This window comes from Sardina pilchardus, chromosome 6, assembly GCF_963854185.1.
Source record: "Sardina pilchardus chromosome 6, fSarPil1.1, whole genome shotgun sequence".
Classification (NCBI taxonomy): domain Eukaryota; kingdom Metazoa; phylum Chordata; class Actinopteri; order Clupeiformes; family Clupeidae; genus Sardina; species Sardina pilchardus.
The window spans coordinates 22,107,687-22,129,712 of record NC_084999.1 but is presented as its reverse complement, the minus strand read 5'-3'; the positions used below and the strand labels follow the sequence as shown (position 1 = coordinate 22,129,712).

At 43.7% G+C, this 22,026-nt stretch overlaps 1 protein-coding gene across 3 annotated transcripts in view; it reads right to left on the bottom strand.

Moving 5' to 3' along the window:
- mindy3 (MINDY lysine 48 deubiquitinase 3) overlaps positions 1 to 22,026 on the bottom strand; it is a 30,343-nt gene that overhangs the window by 6,286 nt on the left and 2,031 nt on the right. For 2 of the 3 annotated variants that reach the window (XM_062539061.1, XM_062539062.1), the window contains 10 exons: positions 20,016 to 20,076; positions 18,364 to 18,633; positions 17,792 to 17,843; positions 17,184 to 17,298; positions 16,825 to 16,898; positions 16,609 to 16,688; positions 15,396 to 15,466; positions 12,301 to 12,381; positions 3,444 to 3,516; positions 784 to 856 (listed from right to left, as the gene is read on the bottom strand). In XM_062539061.1, coding sequence (XP_062395045.1) covers positions 784 to 856; positions 3,444 to 3,516; positions 12,301 to 12,381; positions 15,396 to 15,466; positions 16,609 to 16,688; positions 16,825 to 16,898; positions 17,184 to 17,298; positions 17,792 to 17,843; positions 18,364 to 18,633; positions 20,016 to 20,076 — 950 coding nt within the window. Of the gene's footprint in view, positions 1 to 783; positions 857 to 3,443; positions 3,517 to 12,300; positions 12,382 to 15,395; positions 15,467 to 16,608; positions 16,689 to 16,824; positions 16,899 to 17,183; positions 17,299 to 17,791; positions 17,844 to 18,363; positions 18,634 to 20,015; positions 20,077 to 21,384; positions 21,485 to 22,026 lie in introns of all 3 variants that reach the window. The other variant, XM_062539063.1, reaches the window with a different exon arrangement.

The following is a 22,026-nucleotide window of genomic DNA, read 5'->3' as shown; positions in this document are numbered from 1 at the left end:
GAAATCCGAACTTTCTTACACGCCGCTACACACCCACACGCCGGCTCTGGTGACTGCATCAGTTTTATGAGGGAAACATGAAAGAGAGACACACTCCCCCCCCCCTTCACCTTTCCAGCTCAGCCACCTCCCCCATCATTTCCGCCAGAATCCACCCCCACATCACCCGCTCTCCACTTTTAACCCCCACCGCTCTCTCCCTCTCTCTCTTTCCTACCTTCCTCTCCATCTCTGTCCTTCTCCCTCCATCTCTTTCTCTCTCTCGCTTTCCATCTATTTTCTTTATCCCTCCCTCCCTCTCTTTCATTCTCTTCTTCCAACCCTCCTTCCTTTTCCTTCTCTCTACATTCTCACATTTTGTCTCTCCATCTCGGTTTCTGACTATCCTCCCATCTTGCGCTCTTACTCACCCTCTCCCCATCTCTCTCACTCCCTTATTCTCTCTCTCTCTCATCTGTCCCTCTTTCTCCCCTTTATCTCCATCTCCTTCTCTCCATCATCAATTCCTCTTCACCTCACAAAAAGTCCCTCCTTCCCATCACTGCACAATCAGACACATACAGACAGGGAGCAGTGGACAGAGGCACACACACACACACACAGACACACACACAGACACACACACAGACACACACACAAACACACAGAGAGACAGACAGAGAGACAGAGAGACAGAGAGACAGACAGACAGACAGACAGACAGACAGACAGACAGACAGACAGACAGACAGACAGACAGACAGACAGACAGACAGACAGACAGGCAGACAGACAGACACTTACTATTCTGGTTCAGAAACCAGGTCCAAAGCCTTCATAACATCTTCAAGGAGAGTGTCGGGAATGAAGCCATTATCTATTTGGGGGTTGGGGGGGGAGAAGGGAGAGAGAAACAGTGACAATGTAAACTGTCCTTATATCCTCTTGTAAACAAGACAAAAAACAACTCACTTTACAAATACTGGCTTTTGTTGGCCGACGTGTTTACATACTGGGTGTCAGACAGGATTTCTTTCAGATGGTCACACACGCACACACACATTCCATGTGGTCTAACTGCAGTGAAACTGTCCAATCCTCTTGGACTCTTGGTGAGATGTGTGAATTGTGCATCAAAACATGGGTATGTAATAGTTGTGTGAGGCTGTTTCTGCTTTAGCAAGCTTTAGGAGAGCCTCCCTGCCTTAAGCATCTGTAAGAGGAGCAGACAAAAGTGTGTGTGTGTGTGTGTGTGTGTGTGTGTGTGTGTGTGTACAGTTTTATGTGGGCATTATTGTTCTTGGTTGGAAAATAAAGTGAAAGTAAGTATGTGTGTGATTTGGCGTGTGTATTTGATTTTGCATTGGCTCTTACGCGGCATGTTTTGTATGGCATGTACTCTCTCACTAGCTGCGTTTCCATTACAAATATGCGCAAAAACTTTGTCGATATTGTCTTAATGTCGAATATCACAATTTTCGCAATTGCGGTGTTTCCATTACATTCGGCTAACTAAATTAAAATCTCGTGTATTCTCGCGTGCTGTAAGTCATTAGGAGACATGGTGGTTATCAACATTACCCAGATTTACACTAAATGCATTCAAATTGCCACCACGGCACGCTGATTATCAGTCATTAGGCTATAAGCCATCAGCGGAGGAGGCCTACGTTTTGGTGGGGCAGAAACATAAAATTAAAAATGACATATTTCACAGGAGTTTGTTGTAGTAGGTCTATGCTTAAATCATGTCACAGCCATGTCAGTGGAATATTTCGTAGATCAGCCCAGTTGATTAGTTTCTAAAACTAGAATCTAGAATCTAGAATCTAGATTTCTTTCAGCACCGTTCTCATCACGTTAAACCATAAACCAGCAAAGCATACGTTGTTGCTATGGGTAAACAAAACTAGTTGAGCGGTTGCGTAGCCTATGAGCCTATGCAGCGTTTTTGAGAAAGTGTTGTCGGCGAGTTCACAGCTGTGGATTCAACATTTTAGAATGACACGAGCCACCTTTAATGAAAAAAATATTATTTTTTTTACATTATTCTCCCGGTGCCACTTCCTGTCGACAGTCTTCTTCGTCGGTTTCGTTCCTCATAACATCCGGTTGTTGGATCACGTGACTCGTCAGATGCGAAAAAAGTGTTTCCATTGCAGTTTTGCGAAATATACAAATTTCGATACGCTCGAAATACCACCTCACCCGAGCGCAAAAACTTTTTATCGAAAAATGTGAGTTTTTTCGAAATGTGTGTGTTTCCATTAAGCACATTTCTTTTCGCAACTCTTAATTTGCGCAATTTAATGGTCAATGGAAACGCAGCTACTCTCTCACTCTCTCACTCTCTCACTCTCTCACACACACACACCAGCAGCAGCAGCAGCAGCAGCAGCAGCAGCACATTGTTCTTATAAAACTAGGCAGAAGCGACAGGAATGTTGTTTACAGAGTTAAAAAGATTATGCTTCAACTTTTAGAGAAACATCCAGTTCTCACCCATCCATCTTTCTCTCGCTCACCCTCACTCTCAAAAACGTTTCTCAGTTTTTGAGTATCAGTTATTAATCATTAAAGCAGCCGGCCCCAAAATAGCCACATGTAGACTAGCAATAAAACCCTAATCCAGTGCCCACTGTGTAACTCTAGATCAAGTGCTAAACAGGCTTCCTATAAACTGGTGCCAAGCTCATTAGCAAGAGTGCACAGACTAGCACGTTTGTAGAGTAAGAACTAAAGAAAGTGCAATTCATCTAGGTAGATGATGACAATGAAGTCATACTAGCATGAGTGTATGTTTGTGTGTATGTGAGAGAGAGAGAGAGAGAGAGAGAGAGAGAGAGAGAGAGAGAGAGAGAGGGTTCCACTCTGCAGAAAGACAAATACAGCTGTGGACACCCATCTGCCAGTTTCTTGCTTTCGTTTTCTTTATTATCTTTCTGTTCCTCTCCTCCTTGAGGACTATCTAAATAAAGAGACGGAGAGACCAGCTCGGGTCTAGTCCTGCTTCTGGCCCTGGGGCTGAGTACGGAGTATTGCGCAATATTGGATTAGAGCACACAGGGGAATTGGGAGGATGCTCTGCTCCTCTTCTGATCAACTCATCGTTTTAAATAAACGGGTTTGTGGTGTGTGTTTCCTGTGTAGTTGAATGGGGACTGATGACCCTGATGAAACCATAACTTTAACACACACACATGCACACACAACATATACACACACACACACACACACACACACACACACACACACACACACACACACACAACATATACACACACACACAACATACACAAACACACACAAATGAAGCATGTTGCATCGGGACAAGTAGTGCAGCTGAGGTAAGAGGCATGTGTGTGTGTGTATGTGTTTAGATCTGGACTCGATCACCAGGACATGTGTCAAGAGGGGACGGTGTGTGTGTGTGTGTGTGTGTGTGTGTGCGTGCGTGTGTGTACCTTCAGGATCATAGGTTTGAAACACTCTTCTGGCCTGTTCTGAAGGAGACTCTGGAGCCACCAAGGCCAGCTCCTACAGGAGAGAGAGAGAGAGAGAGAGAGAGAGAGAGAGAGAGAGAGAGAGAGAGAGAGAGAGAGAGAGAGAGAGAGAGAGAGGGTGAGGGGTTATTGCACAGTTGTTATGGCACACAGTTTAGTTTAGTTTTAGCTTCTGTTAAGGTGCGTACAGTAAGCCTCTGCAGCTCTTGACCAGAACAGCAGTTTGCGTTTCCTGCCATTTTAATCCTAACCCCACTGACAAACTACTGATTAAAAAAATATATATTTATGAATCAACGTCAGGGTTATAAAATAAGAAAAGGCTAAGCCATAGTAGTAATCCTAGTGTCACATAAAGCAGCCTCGGATGTAGCCGGCCAACACGATCGAATATCCGAATGTCCAAGTGTGAAAAGTTCCAGTGTGTTGGCGGTCAGGCCATCGGCTGTACTACATGTGGAAAATATTAGAACAGCGTTCCGAATCGGACCTCCAGCTCCACAAACACAACAGCCCTGGCTGAAGTACACAAAGAAGTTGAACGGGAGGAGAACTGAAATATTTTTCACACCAGTGACTTCAGAAGGTAGAGTAGTGCTTTGGCTATCACCCTGTCCGAGTCATATCAAGTCCACAAATATGATGTGCCTGTTAGATATATCCTGCACAGAACAGAATCTTAAGACCCCTCTATCCTCCAGAGCGTCTTGTGTTCATGGCCATGTTTTTTTGTTGACAGAAGTGTGTGTATGTGTATGTGTGTTTCTGTAGCTTTAGGCTATGTGGGCCAATATTGACAAGATGACCACTTTGCTTTTGTGTCCTCAGGCAGGCACACACACACACACACACACACACACACACACACACACGTACAAGCACACAAGAGACAATGAAAACTGAGAATCAAACAAGGATGAGCATATGCAAGCAAGAGCACACGCAGGCAATCTAACACACACACACACACACACACAGTTGGAGTGAAAACAAACAGTGTGTATCTTATCGGCGTGATGTACTAATAAATATCTACTCATGTTTCATAAAAAACACACGCGCGCAGAGAGAGAGATAGAGGAGCAAGAGAGAGGAGAGGAGCGAGAGAGAGACAGAGAGAGAGAGAGAGAGAGAGGGGAGAGAGAGAGCGCATAACATTACAGGAATGTTCCCAACATCAGGTCCAAACACAGAAAAATATAGGCCAGCTGCTCAGACAACACCATTCTTCATTTCAGATTGAGATGAGATAGTGTGTGAGTGAGTGAGTGTGTGTGTGTGTGTGTGTGTGTGTGTGTGTGTGTGTGTGTATAAGTATAAGTGTGTGTGCGTCAGTGAATGTCAGAAACAGAAATAGAAACAGAACGAAAGATATTTCCCCAGTTTAACAAAATCATTGAGCTCTCCATTGGATGTGAATTCTATTTTTCATGTTTCATTCATTTCTGCACACACTCCAGTGCCACCACAGAGCAATGCCATGTTAATGTCTGCGCTCCCTCATTCACTCACACACTCTCTCTCTCTCTCTCTCACACACATACACACACACAGACACAGACACACACAGACATAAACACCGAAATAATGAGAATGAAGTAGGCCAAGACAAATGAACCGCCATGGATGTTTATGGAAGAACTTCAGCTCTGTCTGAGCAATACTGCTGAACAGTTCTCATCCACACACACACACAGACACACACACACACACACACATACTACGGTCTCAAAGGCCTGTGACCAAAACACACAATAACAGTTAATGGTTTGCCTGGTGTCTGTCTAACAGACAATTACATGGCAGAGATCTCTTTCTCTCTGTCGGTCTCTCTCTCTCTCTCTCTCACACACACACACGCACACACACTCTCAAACACATACTCAAACAAACACTCACACACACACACCTCCTGAGCATACTTATCATCTGACTGCATAAACCACCAAGAACAACACTAACAAACATAAACAAACACACACCACTTAAGAACAGCAAATTATAGGATGGTGTGTGTGGCGCTTCGCTGTGTTTGCAACTCTTGAGTTTTACTGAGGGCCTGAGGGAGAACAATGACCTGTATTTCAGTCTTACAAACACACACACACACACACACACACACACACACACACGTATTGACCATTACACAAGAGAGCACAAACCTCTATGCTTACAATATGGATGGCCATGCAGAGTCAGAGGGCACGGGCACTAGAAATTAACTCAACAATGGAATCTAATGCAATGCAACATGTACTGTAGCATGAGAAGTGTGCATTTTCACCAGGTCTGTAGGCAACCCTTACAAACACCCATAGAGGCACACAACACAAGACACAAACTGTTCATTAGTGGCAACCCAATCCCTCCTTAGAGTCCTTACAAGGAGCAGTACAGCCAAGACACTGTGATGATACATGCTCTCAAGTATTCTGCTGGAACACACACACACACACACACACACACACACACTGAAGCATTAAGCAGAACCAAACTTTTCACCAGATTTTGAACTGCAGTTTTTCTTGCAAATGTCTGAGAATGCAGTCAGATAGCAACATAGAGCGAGAGCGAGAAAGAGAGAGAGAGAGAGAGAGAGAGAGAGAGAGAGAGAGAGAGAAAGAGACACACACACACACACACACACACACACACACACACACACACACACACACACACACACACACACACACACACACACACACACTTGTTTAACCCTATAAACTCTAAACTATTTTAAGAGAATTTCCACTACCTTTAGTTGGAAGCATTTATCCTGGTCATTGTAAGTGCAATTCACACATGCTATATATTGATTTTCTTCAGCAAAGAGCAAGAGTCTAGGCCAGTGTTTTTCAACCTTTTCTTACATGGAAAAAAAACCCTGTGGCACACCACAAACCAAAAACGTTAACAAAATTACACACTGTAGCCTAATACAGGAAAAGTAGTGACAATTTCTCTACATATGTTTACTCAGCATTTTTCCTTTTAAAGTAAGCCTATCCGTGGCTGTTTATTTTCACCCATTGATATTGGAAAGCTAGATACTGCATTGTCTGTCGAGTTGTGGCATAGGCTACAATGTATGGCATAGCCGCTACATGAATGTAGCTGTCATATTGCTGGGGGCAAATACCTTAAGCCCACCTTACACTGACAGGTTTTGACAAGATTTGGCAAAGATTCTTGAAAGATTGTAGCCTTTTGAGTAAAGCTTGAATGAGGGGCATTAGTTATAAGACTACAATCTTTCAAGAATCTTTCCCAAATATTGTCAAAGTCTGTCAGTGTAAGGTAGGCTTTACTGTCTATGGGCAACACTTGACCGACAATCACAGACACCTGTCTGATTTCTAACCAGAGACACCTGTTTTTTCCTGCCATATGGAGGTCTATAGGGGTGTCGCCACTCTGTTTTATCTACCGCTCTGTGGTGACCTAGCTCTCTTCTCTGGACCTAGCTATCTAATATCCATTTTTCACTGCCACTTCTCATGCGCATTGCTTAAAGAGGAACTATGCAGGATTGGAAATTTCATCTCTAGTCCGTTTTTTGTTTTCGCTCGTTTTATGCTTGCATATTTCTCTGCAGAGCTTCCCCGACAGCTTTAGCGTGTATATTTATACATATATAGGCTATATATAAATATATAAATTGCAAGCGTGGTTCTTCTTGTTCCTTACGCGTCTCAGACTTCCAGATGTAAACAAGGAACGATCGTCTCCTGCAGAAACTGCAAGGTTGCAATAGCGGATAGGGACACTGGGGGCGGGAGGAAATATGACTGTTTTCGATGAAACTGGTCAGTCAAGCAAAACAATAATTTCTGAGCGATTTTATGACTATGAAAAAGTTGCATAGGGTCTCTTTAAGGGGGGTACACACATACAAATAATTGGGCTGATTTTGCCCCAATTTTCCCCCTTTCGTCCAAAGGCCGAAAACGACCAATTATCTTGAGCTCTTAAGATTATTTTAAGAGATTCTCTGGTATCGATTGATAGCTGTGTCTCCTCTGTCATCTCACAATAGTGCCATATCTATGCGATCGCGTGTGTGTGTGTGAATAATAAACGAGTGTGATGGGTGAACGACGCAGGTGCGCAGGTGAACAGAGTTCAGTGTAGACTGTAAATATGTTGCAATTTATTTTAATTTCATGATTTTTTCTTATTTGCATACTTGCTTGCACAGACAAGTGCCTAGTCTCGTTGGAAAGCCTCACTTCTGCTCTTTCGCACAATAAAGGTCTCATCTCACTCCAGATAATAGATGCAGAGAAATGTAACAGAGAAGAATGAGTGTGTTTGACACACTTAGCATCTATCGGGTTCTAAGGGTTAAGTCATGTAAACTCATCAGTCAAAGGATGTTCCAAATCCTTGTGGACAGGCTAGGATCAAACATAACAGCACAGTCCAGCATCCACAGTGACTGATGAGCAACATAGCTCCCTGGATACCTAGAGAGTGTGTGTGTGTGTGTGTGTGTGTGTGTGTGTGTGTGTGTGTGTGTGTGTGTGTGTGTGTGTGTGTGTGTGTGTGTGTGTGTGTGTGTGTGTGTGTGTGCGTGCGTGTGCGTGTGCGTGTGTGTTCGGAAGACTGAGTAAAAGTTAAGTCAGCGCTCTGAGAATAGCAGCCTTGCCAAAGTTTTGAGTTTAGCCTTAAAAGGTGATGAGTGTGTGAATGTTTGTGCATGGGTGTGTGTCTCTGTCTGTGCTTATGTGTGTGTGTATGTCCATGTGTATGTGCGTGTGTGTGTGTGTGTGTGTGCGCGCGCATGTGAGAGAGCACTGCTACCCTGTGTTTTTCTCTTAACTGTGGTTGTCCAAGCAGAGTGACACTGTCCAGCACTAACATACCTCACACAGAATGTACCTAAACCACACACACACACACACACACACACACACACACACACACAATATTACACTACACACACACACACACACACACTTCAAGTATAAGGATACATACATTCACTGTCAAAGAATGACAACTTCCTTTGCTTCCCACCAACACACACAAACACCACACACACACACACACACACGCACAGAAAAATGCACAGAAACACACACACACACACACCAAGGTTGGTGTACGTAACATCCCTTTCTTCTCCAGCAGTATTGTCCTGCTTGTTGCTCATTGTGATGGTGAAGTACCTGAAGTACCTGGGGCCACCTGATCCATCTCACCACACACACAGACACACACAGACACACACACAAACACACACAGACACACACAGACACACACTTCTCCCACTCTGTCCAGCTCTCAGTGGCCCTCCTCCAAACCTCTCTGGGCGCTTTGTTACTGAAGTAGCCTCATTCAGACTCAAAACAGCACTGTCTCCTTCTCTTTCTCTCCACCCCCCCCCCCCCCTCACTCTCTCTCACACACACACACACACACACACACACACACACACACACGGAGAGATATGTGTATGTGCACTCACTCACAGACACGCAAAGAGACACATTCAAAGAGACTGCTCTCAGATAAGAGACGCCAGGAAGAACTACATGGACAAAGACACCTTCAGATAGGTGGGCGAGCGCTTTCAAACAAAAGAAGGAGTCTTTCTGTGTGTGTGTGTGTGTGTGTGTCTGTCTGTCTGTAAGAGGACAGAAGACTGAAAGAATGATTAATGGTTTTGTCAGGAAACGCAAGGCTAGCCAGAGGCCCTGTGTCTGGGCGGGCACACACACACACACACACACACACACACACACACACACACAGCCAAGCTGGGTGAGCGGTAAATGTTTGATCTGACTGGAATCCATTAAGTGATATTATTTTACACTGCCCCCCCGCAAACTATTCAAACACACACACACACACACACACACACATATATACACACACACACACACACACACACACAGAGAGAGGTGCAGAAACAGAAGCAGTAGCTATGTTGAGGTGAGCTCCTTTGGGAAACAAGGAAAAGTGTAAGTGTGTTTGTGTGTGTGTGTGTCATTCTTCTTGGTAAATCAGTGTGAGACAGGAGCCCATAAAAAGACAGCCGGTTTCTTCATCACACACACACACACACACACACACACACACACACACGAGTACAAAGATGGAAAGGAAAAAGCGGCATGTAAACCTGATCATTATGGAAAAAGAAAAAGAAAAAGAGAGACATAAAAGGAGAAAAAGGGATTGATACAAAGGGGACAAAAAGATGGATGTGGTGACAAAAAGAAGAGAAAGCATGTGACATCTCCTCTGCCCTCAATCATCCATCATCTATCCATCCATCCATCCATCCATTCGTCTCCTTTACACCTCCCTCTTTCTCCCCCTAGCTTGTGTGAGAGCAGATCTGATTACGGTGCATTATAAACGGCTCAGGTTTCCTACAAGCTGCGTTAAAAAGACTCTTTATTCTATTACCAAAACACACACGCACACACACATATCCACTCACTCACACACAAACACACACACACACACACACCCCTAAGGGTTTACATGTCCCCGTGGGACCCCGGTCACTCTGAGTGCATATAAGTGTGTGTGTGTGTGTGTGTGTGTGTGTGTGTGTTTATGTGACCAGGAAGAGGTCAGTCCCGCAGTGCCGTTTTGTCTGCCGAATCAGATAAGAGTGTAGAACAGTAATCCCATCACTAGCTAAAAGCTCCGACACAATACCAGCAACATGAGCACCCGATTCCCCTGACTAGACACAGACAGAGCTGACGCGCGCACACGCACGCACGAGCACACGCACGCACGCACGCACGCACGCACGCACACCCTCACGCGTGCACGCACGCACACCTGATCAAAGTCGGATTACTTGAGAGATGAAATACTGTAAACATATGACATGTGTGCAATTGACTTGGACATATTTGGGCTAGTTGACCAGAAATAGACGTATGTTGGACCAGGACCATACCATAGTCACCCGATTGTGTGTGAGGAAAGTGTGTGTGAGAGACATTAAGCGAGTGTGTGTGAAGACCGTGTGTGTGTGAGAGATATGAAGTGAGTGTGTGCGAGGAGAGTGGATCGCCAGGACTTGGACATTACAGAGTGTGACAGCAATGTCTCGCTCTCTGATGCTTCTCTAGTGTTTAGATAAACTCCACAAAAGAAACACAGGACTTACGAGAGTCAAGGGTCACTGTGATACTACATTTCTCTGAGTGTGTGTGTGTGTGTGTGTGTCTGCCAAAAAGAGTGCACGTGTGAGTGAGCGCGTCTGTCTGTGCTGGCTTACCCACTCTAAGCCCCTTTCCACGGGGAAAACCAAAGCAGATGGGCTGAGAATGAGGAGGGGGCGCACGTGTGTGTGTGTGTGTGTGTGTGTGTGTGTGTGTGTGTCGGAGGGATCGCATTTCCAAACGGAAATCACATAGCTGTTCACCTGAGGGCACTCAGCATCACCAAACCACAAGTACTTAGACCTTAATAAGAGAGAGAGAGAGAGAGAGAGAGAGAGAAAGAAAGAGAGAGAGAGAGAGAAAGAGAGAGAGAAAGAGAGAGAGAAAGAGAAAGTGTGGTGTGTGTGTGTATGTGCTTTGCTGAATACTTTATCAATCACACTCACATTCACTGTCTGTCAGTAACACAGAGCTGTGTGGCTAATAAATTCTCAGAGATGTGTGTTTGCGACCGTAGTGGAGAGAGAGAGAAAAAAATGAGGAGAGAAAGGAAGAGAGCAAAAGAGAGTGAGAGAGCATGAGAGAGAGAGAGAGAGAGGGCATTGAAAAGAGAGGAGGAGCAGGAAGTAGCATGTGTGTAGAGTGGATGTTGAAGATGACGCAGATGGAAGTGACATTTTGGGAGTCAGAGTTCGGTCGGTCACACACACACACACACACACACACTTCAGCAATCTGTATACTGAAGGCCATAAGAAAAACACAAAGGCACCAAAACATGTGCAAGGTCAATTCTGCAAACGATTGTTTTGGTTTAAAGGTTCAGGCAGCATAATTACAACAGATCTGTGACCATTAGTGAGTGTCTCTGGTATGTGTGTAAAACTCGCTCTGGTGAGAAATGTCCACCCTTGAGAGATGAATGTAATGAATATCAAACACTTCCATTGATGCTGGGGATGAGGGGGGGGGGGGGGGGCACACACATCTGGTGTCTAAATACCACTAAGGGTCATTGGCATTTCAAAGCCAGTCATTATTGAATTTCCCCCCTATACCTCATAGACAAGTGGACACGCGTCAAAGCGGAGGGGGGACTGATTCTGGCCTTGCACACTACTTTAGTGTGTGTGTGTGTGTGTGTGTGTGTGTAGCTGCCAAAGACAGCTCCCCGCTTTTGGCGACCTGAGCCAGTGCACACCACGTCGGCTGCCTTATATGTCCAGAAAAGCCTCGCTCCGCTCTCTGCTCCGTTCTCCCGCCGTTCGCTAAAATATCAAATCTATTACGGAGTGCATTCCTGTGTTTTCGCTTCAATTTGAAAGTAATGAAATGAAAGAAGAGAGAGACAGGACCTGCCGCTTGCCAAGCTGGCTTCCATTACAGTGCGAGGGGGAGAGGGAAGGAGAGATCAACTCAACCAAAGACGGAGAAAAGGATAGAAGAAGGAATGAGAAAAAAAACCGAGTGGGGCAGGGGGGGTGTAGGGGGGTGATGGTCTAATTGAATGAAGGATAACGATAAAGGGAAAAAAAGGATTGGGTAAAAGGAGTGGAGTTCAAAAACACAAATGCCGAAACATGTTCCACAGTCCGTGTGTGAGGGGTAGATGGAGGGGTGTGGGGTGGGGGAGGGGAGATGGATGGATGGATGGATGGATTGAGTGTGTCTATGTGACTCACCTTGGTGAAGAACACCGACAAATGTGTTTCACTCCCCAGGATCCAGACAGGGAACTTTGGGGACTTGAGACATGATCCCACCTGAAGAGAGAAAACATCGATATCAGTCACCAGCTAAACTCAAACCAGTCAATAAGGCACAGCACCAACTACACTCAAACCAGTGAATAACGCACAGCAAAACTCATACCAGTTAATAACATACCCCAACAATTAACTCATACAAACATGGCACACCAACAACCAAACTCATACCAGTTAATAACATACACCAATGTCCAAATTCACATCAGTCATCAAGCTATAGCAACAACCGCTCATACCAGTGAACAACGCCCACCAACAACCAAACTCATACCCTTAAATATTGCATAACAACGACTCTTACAGGTCAAGAACACACAGCAACAACCAAACTCATCCCGCCAACAACCAAACAGATGTCTTCATCTTAAATTTCAAATCCCCACACTCACCACAAAACAGGCCCCAACTCCATCCCCAGAACACAGACACTGTGTCTCTACAGCCATGAACATCACAGTGCTGAACGGCACAGTGAGCAAGTCCTAGTGCACTGCTGTGCTTTTTGCCAAGATATGGGGAGAGTCTTTCAGAGAGTCACGAATGAGTTCTCCTTCGGCAGTGTACTGTATTTGGGGTAAACACTACTGGGCTAATAGCTATTAAGTGGGACAATAGGGTATTGAGAGTGATGTGCTCAAGGAAACATTCTTTGGCAAACACAAAAGGGCTGAAGCAGTTCACTTCTCCAGCACATGCAAGCGTGCCAGTGGTTGCACAACATTTCAAATGGATTTAGGCTGCAAATAACACTTGGATGACAAACAAAACACACACACACACACACGCGCGCGCACACACACACACGCACACATGCACAATCACACACACACACGCTTCAGAAAAATGTCATATGCAGTCAATGTGCCAGTTGGCCTTTGAATCTGAGTGAAAGGAATCTCCCTAGGTACAGCACCTACACTCACCTGGACCTCTACTCAGCATTTAGTATTCATGAGTCAGCAAAAATTACCAACATTTACTGGACTGAATCCATACTCTTAAAGAAGCCAAACTACACACATTATACACACATGCATACACCTGCACGCATGCACACACACAGACGCACGCACAGAAACACACCCACACAAGCACATGCACACGTTACACAACCACAAGCACGCACTAAAACACACCCACACAAGCACATGCACATAGTACTCACACACACATTTAGAGAAAGACTAACTGCCACTGCCTCAGAATGCATCTGGATTGATGATGAATCAGTCTGTAATAATAGTCTTTGAGTGTGTGTGTGTGTGTGTGTGTGTGTGTGTGTGTGTGTGTGTGTGTGTGTGTTTCGATGTGTTTGTGTGCAAGAAAGAGAATGCACATGTGTGTAGATAATTGGTCTCAATCAGAAGCCATAAGATGTTTCCACACAAGGTTCCAAATCCTTCTTTTCATCCTTAATCATCCACTACTCTTCCACTCCATGTGTTCCAATACCTCTCCTTTCTCTCCTCATCCATTCTCAATCCTTACCTTTCTTCACCTCCATTTGTCCTCATCCTTCTTTCCATTCATCTTCCTCTCCTCATGCTACACTCTCTCCTTCTTGTCCTCCATTACCCCCCCCCCCCACACACACACACACACACACACCCACACCTTTCTCTCTCTCCCTCCTCTCTCTTCCTCTCTCTCTTCCTCTCCCTCGATCCCTGTCAACACCCCCATCTTCTCAATCAGCATCCCACACTCCCCTTGTCTTCAGAGCCCAGGTTGAGGGAGTACGCTCCCAACAGAAACACCATTATTCATTCTCATTGAGGCATACATAATAAACACATCCCTATAATGTTACCAAAACTCCACAGTGAAGAAACAGGGCTTTTATATTCATGCAAAGCCAGAGAGCGAGAGAGAGAGACATATATGCTAATACAAGTGACAGATTTCATATTCTAGTTTTGTCGTTGAGTACATGTGTGTGCTGCTGGGTGGATGTATTATAAGGTGTTGGCAGGCTGGAGTGTGTTTCAAATTCAAAAGAAGCTGGCAACTGTCTGTGCACATAGAACACTGTACTCAAGCTGGCATATAAGCACAGAGTGTGTGTGTGTGTGTGTGTGTATGTGTATGTCTTTTCCAACTTTGACGGAAGTCAGACAGGCGTAATACGCCGTCAAAGGCCATTTGTGGAGGGATTTGTGTGTGTGTGTGTGTGGCTGGTGACCAAGTCCTCTTGACATATATGGCACAGATTTCATTTCCCCTGAACAACCAAGCCAAAAACCACAGGCCAAACCACTGCCAAATCTGCCCCATCACGACACGACAGCACAGCACAGACCACAGCCATTAACAGCACTGATTCATTATGTCAGAGGCACTTCATACAACAGAGGTGAACAGAACATCTTGACTGTAGAAGCAAACACCAACATACAAAGACACAAACAGCAGTAGCCGTGGTCTGAAATTGTGGTTCTGTCCACAGTGGTAAACCTTTGGATGGCTGAGTAACCCATAGCCTCAGACCCCCTATTTCAGAACTATTTTCCTCTTCACCCATCCAGAACTCACTCGGCCATGTCTCTTGTCTCTCTCTTTCTTTCTTTCTCTCTCTCTCTCTCTCTCTCTCTGTAAACGTTGTGGAAGTGTTCCCTTAACCCTTGTTTACATCACAAATAGCTTAGGTGCTCTGAAAGCACACCAAGCTAATGTGTGGGAATACATGTGTTTGTGTGGGAGAGATCTGTTATCTCAGTTAATGTGTCACTTCAGGCATTACAACCAAATGTTTATTTACACATTGGTAGCAGCCAGAGTGCTTTCCTGTGGATGTGAGTGTAAGAAAGAGAGAAAGAGATCAAGAGATTGAAGTGTATGTTTTATGTGACTGTTAGATCAAATCTTAAGAATCAACATGGGAAAATGGGATATTGCCATGTATAAAAAAGCTTATGACATACCGGGGTTAGCACACACGCATAAAAACATATGCATTTGTGACAGGTTGTTGCTGTTTTTGAGTGTAGGAGAGGGTATACATGACTTACCTTGCAATACCTCAGCGACTCCATGAGTGTGAGAAATCCTACTGTGGCCTGTTCATTTATCCCTTTCAGCTCTGAAACACACACACACACACACACACACACACACACACACACACACACACACACACACACACACACAGACACACACACAAACACACACACACACTGTTGAACTCTCTTAAGAGCATTCTACTGGTCCTGGTTTGATCACACTAATATTTCTTTAAGGTGGCCTTGTACTCCTCATTGTGCTGTGCTCAACACATTAAAGAGTTGAGTTGTCCTTGGGTTCTCCTGTTAAGTGATGTAATGTAAACCTTACATCACCACATGTTTGAATGAAACACAGCACCCATATGGCACAGTTTGAACGCCATCTGTTCCAAAACCAGGAAATAAACTGTTTTTGCGATGTTGTCAAGCGATATTAATAAATATCAACTACTGTTTATGATATAAACGAGCCCGGGTGCGTAAACAAAAACTGTAATGTGAACAGAAACCAGCTGGATCAGGGCTAGGGGGAGTAATCTGCTTGGATTTACACAGTGGAGCCGGCAGGAAGTGTGCCCCTACAGGAGGAATACTCCCGGCGTAAAACTGACCGCCAACATGCCGCCTCCAATATGAGAGCTCGGGCAAAGCCGCAAAAAAAAGACGGGCAAATTAGCGGAGTGCTGTCCAGTGTGAAAGCACCTTTAGACTGCTGCAGCCCAAGGATTTCTTAAAACAAGTAGTACTCTTAAGGATATGTTCAGTCATTTGAATCAGTAAAATCATTTTCTGTGAGATTGAAATGAGTAATTTGATTCAACGTTCACCTTAGCATTAACAATACATAACCAATTAATTTACAGAAGTTTGTGACTAAACAGATATCTGGCAATTTAGGACACTTTTTGTCATGGTTTGACTTTTTGTCATGGTTTGAAGATTTCAATAAATTCCAAATCAGTGACAAACTAAGTTCCTCAGGTCTGGCTTCAAATGGCCTCATGCAGTGTAAGTTTACATCTGGACTTAAAGATGATCATAAACACTCCCTGAAAGATTCCGTTCAAAGTGTGCTGTATGACATGCACTGATGATTGGGCTCACTTGGGGTGGAACAACACTGCCCTCTAGTGCCAACATACCATTCAAACAAAACAAAACAAAACAAAAACAACAATGAATGCATTCTCTACTTGAAGAAAAAGTTAAACTATCTTACTCATTCCAGAACATTCTCTGTCACCGTCCCATACATTTGACACAGCACGACCCGACACCAGAAGGTTGATCAAACTCTGACTGCAGGGAGGAACAGAGACACAAACATGATTACCGTGATCAGACCACACCATCATCCGATCCAAACAAATCTCTTTTATTGGACGAAATGTTCACTCAGAAGCCGTTAATAACTGGTCTCCATGCTGTCTCTTACCTGCCATGGCCATATACTGGGTCTATGAGCGGCTCGCTAGTGTCTTCAATCTCATTCCGGATGTTCTCGATCCCCTACACACAGACACACACACACAGAGACACACACACAGATAGACAATTGAGACAGGAAACGGCAAAAGGGCAGTGTCACCATATGTGAGTAACAGACAAAAAAGACTAGAGGGAATATGCATTCTTCTTTCACTCACAGGTATAACAAAACAGCCAACCATAGGCCACAACACAACACAACACAGGGACATCATGGGGCAGAAAAGACTAGTTACGGTTAAAACAGAGCACACAGAACAACACAACACAGCATCTCCCACTGACATACACAGTACACACACTTACTTTAGTGAGGATGACTGAATAGAGGAAGAGCAGTACTCCAAATTTGTTCCTCCAGCTGTCGTAGAGGGACAGCACAGCCTCTCGCAGTTCACACACTGAGTTTAATGTGCGCTTGCTGAGAAAGCACACACACATATTGGTGATTATTTAAAATAAAATAAAAAAACAGAGGTATATTAGTACCTATTAAGCACCAACAAACAGTGTTGTATGCACTAATCCAGGCCATATTATTTTTCCAACATCAATATACAAGATGCAATAACCCAATCATGCATACATTATGCCCTTAAAGTAAGCTGAATTGCAGCACTGTTAAAGACACTGTCAAACAAATTAACTCCATCTCAGATCTCCATCTCATGTCATGAATTTATTTAGCAGAGAAAATGTTTTTTTTGGTCTGTTCATTTTCTCTACTTTATACGACCTCAATCCATACGAAAAGAAATTGTATTCCCCTGCGTGGAAGCATATCTAAATACTTTAATTTCATTCAATATTTTGCAGAACTAATCACATAATTAGATCTTATGATAAGGTTTACACTTATTACTACTTTATTACACAGTAACTAATGATGACCAGGGTTAGGTCTACAAACTTACTGAATCAAGGAGTGAAATCGCTCAAAGCCAAGATCTTCAGCAGCCAATGCAGCTACTCACGCGAACACAGAGCATCAGATAACACACACACACATGGTACATGTATTAGAGAACACTGATTCAAGGCACTACATCAGTCTACAGATTAGCCTGGGGCACGTTAGTTTGCCAGGAGAACACAATCATGCACTCAATCATTGTTGCTGTGGTAAAAAAACTTTTTCAGTTCCTCTGACCAAACTCCAAATGAACTACTGAGCTGACAGCACAGCGTAACACACTAAAATCATCACTACATATCGTATGTACTAGTAAGTGGAATCATATTTTGGATCACTGTGATTAAAAGTGCTAAACAATTTAAAAATGTAATATTTAGACAAATGAGCATTAGGACAGTTTGCAGTATACTTTGTCTCTGTCTCATTTCTGGAAACATAAAAAACATTTCTGAATAGCAAAGCTGCTGTATGTTCAAACACACCAAGAGCTACATGTGCTATGTGTGTGTGTGTGTGCGCATGTGTATGAGCTTGAGTGTGTGCCTATGAACGCAAGCGCGTGGCACTCACTGGGCAGCTGCTGCTCTGCGGACTGGCTGGACGCCGGCTCCGAGGAGGGCTGCTGCGGCCGGAGCGCGGTGGGGTCGGCGGCGTTCTCCGCCTGCGTGGCGTCCGGCTGGCGCTGCCCGTCGGCGATGTCCGCGGGCCCGTCGCCCGGCTCGTCGGCGTCCTTGCCCGCGCGCGTCCACACGGCCAGGCTGAAGGTGTGGCTCGGGGTCTGGCACGCCGACTCCAGCAGCTCGCTCAGCGTGGTGCACAGCAGAGACTTCTGCTGCTCATCTAGGAGGAGGCGGAGCAGGGGGAGGGGCAGAGCACAGGACATGGAGATGACATGGAAACAGACGGAAGACAGAGAAAATAGAGGGAAGAAGATGAAAAGGAGAGATAGAGAGAGACAGAGAGAGAGAGAGAGAGAGAGAGAGAGAGAGAGAGAGAGAGAGAGAGAGACAGAGACAGAGATAGAGAAAGATGTATAATAATTTAGGGATCGTATTCCAGTTTGTTTGACAACATGGAAACAGACAGAAGACAATAGAAGAAAATAGAGGGAAGAAGATGAAAAGGAGAGAGAGAGACAGAGAGAGAGAGACAGACAGAGAGACAGACAGAGACAGAGACAGAGAAAGATGTATAATTTAGGGATTGTATTCCAGTTTGTTTGCCATCTTGACATAAAAGAGAATAGTAAACAAAGATTTCAAGATATGTCTCAGACATTCCAAACTAAAGCAACATCACTCAATGGACCATATAGTACTTTGCTGTCATTAGGCAATGCAAAATGAGTCCCTCTTCTATATCGATCACCATGACATAGCCGTGGTAATCAACACTGATTATTCATGGTCAGCCATAGCGCCACTTTGTAGTGTAGCCGATAGTGACACTTACATGTAGCTGTCTAGCCTATGCACAGTGTAAGAGGATGACGTGGTTACTAACTTGTGGCAGGGTATTAAAATACAGTTACACGAGTAGTCACACGACCAAGTATGGTGAGACAAAATAAAACATGGTGCATTTCTAAGCAGGTAAGAGGGATAGCTATATTGTGTGGCGGAACAACAATTGGGAGCACTTAGACTCGGCGCAATAATATCCTCACTCTTGCACTTTCAGTTTCACTTTGGAGTGAGGATATTACTGCGCCGAGTCTAAGTGCTCCCAATTGTTATTCCGCCAAATAATATAGTTATCCGAGAGGTAACTCGTCTTAGTTAAGGAAATAACGTAGTTTAATATGAAAAAACGGTGATGTGTTCCTTTAAAGACTTTAGTGATTACCGGTACTTCTTATGTCTGGGAAACTAGAGTTGGGAAAACTACTGATGGTATGTCCTCTTATTCTATCTGTGGACAACAAACCACAAAACAAAAACAAAAAACAGTCTGTGACGCACTCATTCTTACGTCACTGGCCAGCAACAGGCTAAGAACACAAAGAGAGATGCTGACATACACCTCTATTAACTTCTATGATGACAGTCTTACTATCTAGCCATGAGGCATAAGTGGACATCAGCATTACAATGATCATCACTCTGTCTCCTGATGACAAGCCTACAGGGCTACAAGACTATATTTAGCATACAGTATACTCCAGGTTGAGGTGGCCAGATGTGTTGTTTTTATGTTGTGTGAGTGGACAGATTGCTACTTACCTGAGAGCTCTCTCCAGTTTGAGTTCTCAAAATTGAACAGCATGTTTTTCAGCAGGACTGCCTGAAAAGCAAAGATGCTTTTAGACGATCAAAACCATCAATGTACTGAATGGAGATACTGAGATGAATCCATCAAACAGATTTCTTAAATTGTATAATGATGGATAAACTGGAATCAACAGCCATATCAATCAATGTTATTAGGCACATTGAAACAGTGTATAGTGTACAGAGCTTTAGCTTATATAAAAAGAATTTGACCATGTGTAGAAGATAACCCTTATTCATTTAATAAACCCCACCAAAAGGATAGGGTGACTCTGGTAAGTCAGATTGGTGGTAAAGTTTTTAAATATGAAAAGAGAATGAAATATTTTAGGAAAAATATCGATACTTGGCACAAGCGTATTGAGAAAGTTATACGATAAATTGCCATATTGATATTTTGTCCCACCCCACGTCTTCAAATGACGTATGTCAAGGGTAATGATTTAGCAAGTATAGATCTCACTCAAGGCTTAGTTTCACAATCAGGGTAAGCGCTTTGTTTCACCAGCCCTAAAAAATGAAACCTTCTTGAGATACCATTATTTATGTGTTTTTTTTTTTGTTAAGTATAAAAATATCAATCTTTAGGTACAATCTCATTTCCAAAAAAAGGTGGAACGCTGTGTAAAATGTAGATAAAAGCAGACTGTGATGAGCAGCAGTGATGTCACTATTTAACATTTGTTCGAGCCGGGTTCAATTCCCGAATCTGCTGTTGCGATTCTATGCTGCTCTGGAAACAGCACCTGGTAAGTACCAGTGAACTTTACTTAGCTTCACAATTAGCAAATCTCATAGACCCATACTTACCTGCAAGTATGACAGCCAACAGATCAAATGTTGAAACTGACAGATTTAACTATTTCATGACGCACTCAGTTTGAATTTGACAACAAATTTAAAAAAAATGGGGCTATAAAAGGTTGGAAAAGTTATGGAATGCTAACAGGAATATTTTAGGCTAACTGGTGCCCTGATTGGGCATAAGAGCATTCCAGAGAGGCGGAGTCTCTCAGAAGTAATGATGTATTACAAATCCCAGACTGTCAAGCAGCTGAAATCCTATATTGGGCAAGAATATAACATTTCATTCTCAAACCTCCGGCAACTGGTCTCCTCAGTTCCCAAATGTTTATAGACTGTTTATAGGCTATGATTTGCACATTTTCTTTCCATTTTACACAGCGTCAACGTTTTTGGAAATGGGGTTGTAATACTTCCAATGTTATAGGTGTGTTGGGGTAGCCTGGCCCTGCCCGCCTGTATCTCAGCTCATTTCCATCTCACTGAGATACAGTCTGGCTCCTCTCAATGCGCTTACATTTCCCTCAGCCACCAGGCTGGCGGGCCAATCAGCGATGAGAGGGGATGACGATAGTTTCGAAATCGAAAGTGGCAGTAGTAAATGGTAGTAGTAACGCCTGCAAACATCAAGAAATTGCAGTCGGAAGAATGTGTACATTTATACAGCAAAAGGTAAATACACTGTTTCCTGACTACCGATGCGGTTTATCATCATTTTTGATTTATGAAAGTAGGAAGTAACGAGCGGAATTCATCTTCAACGTGACTAGTTAGGCTGGGCCAATGATTTTAAAGGTAACGGAAAGTCTACCTCCATTACAATACAAGGGTTGGAAACATTTTCCAATGGAGAGTACGTAGATTTTCTTCACGAAGCGAAAAAAAGGCTAAAAAAAAAAGGTTGAATATAATAGGCTACATAAAATATGTGTAGTGGCAGTGCTTATTATTGTTCCTTGGGTTAACATTATTTACGCAAGATTGGTTATGTAAGTTGCATCATCTATATTGTGTAGCATATTTATGAAAAATGTGTGTGTGGGGTGGTTAATGCTCTACATTTTTGTGAGTTTCAGGACTTTCAAGAAATGTTGACTCATCTGTTCACTTTGCATTTAATTAATCAATAAATTAATTAATTATCTTACAGTTAAGGTAT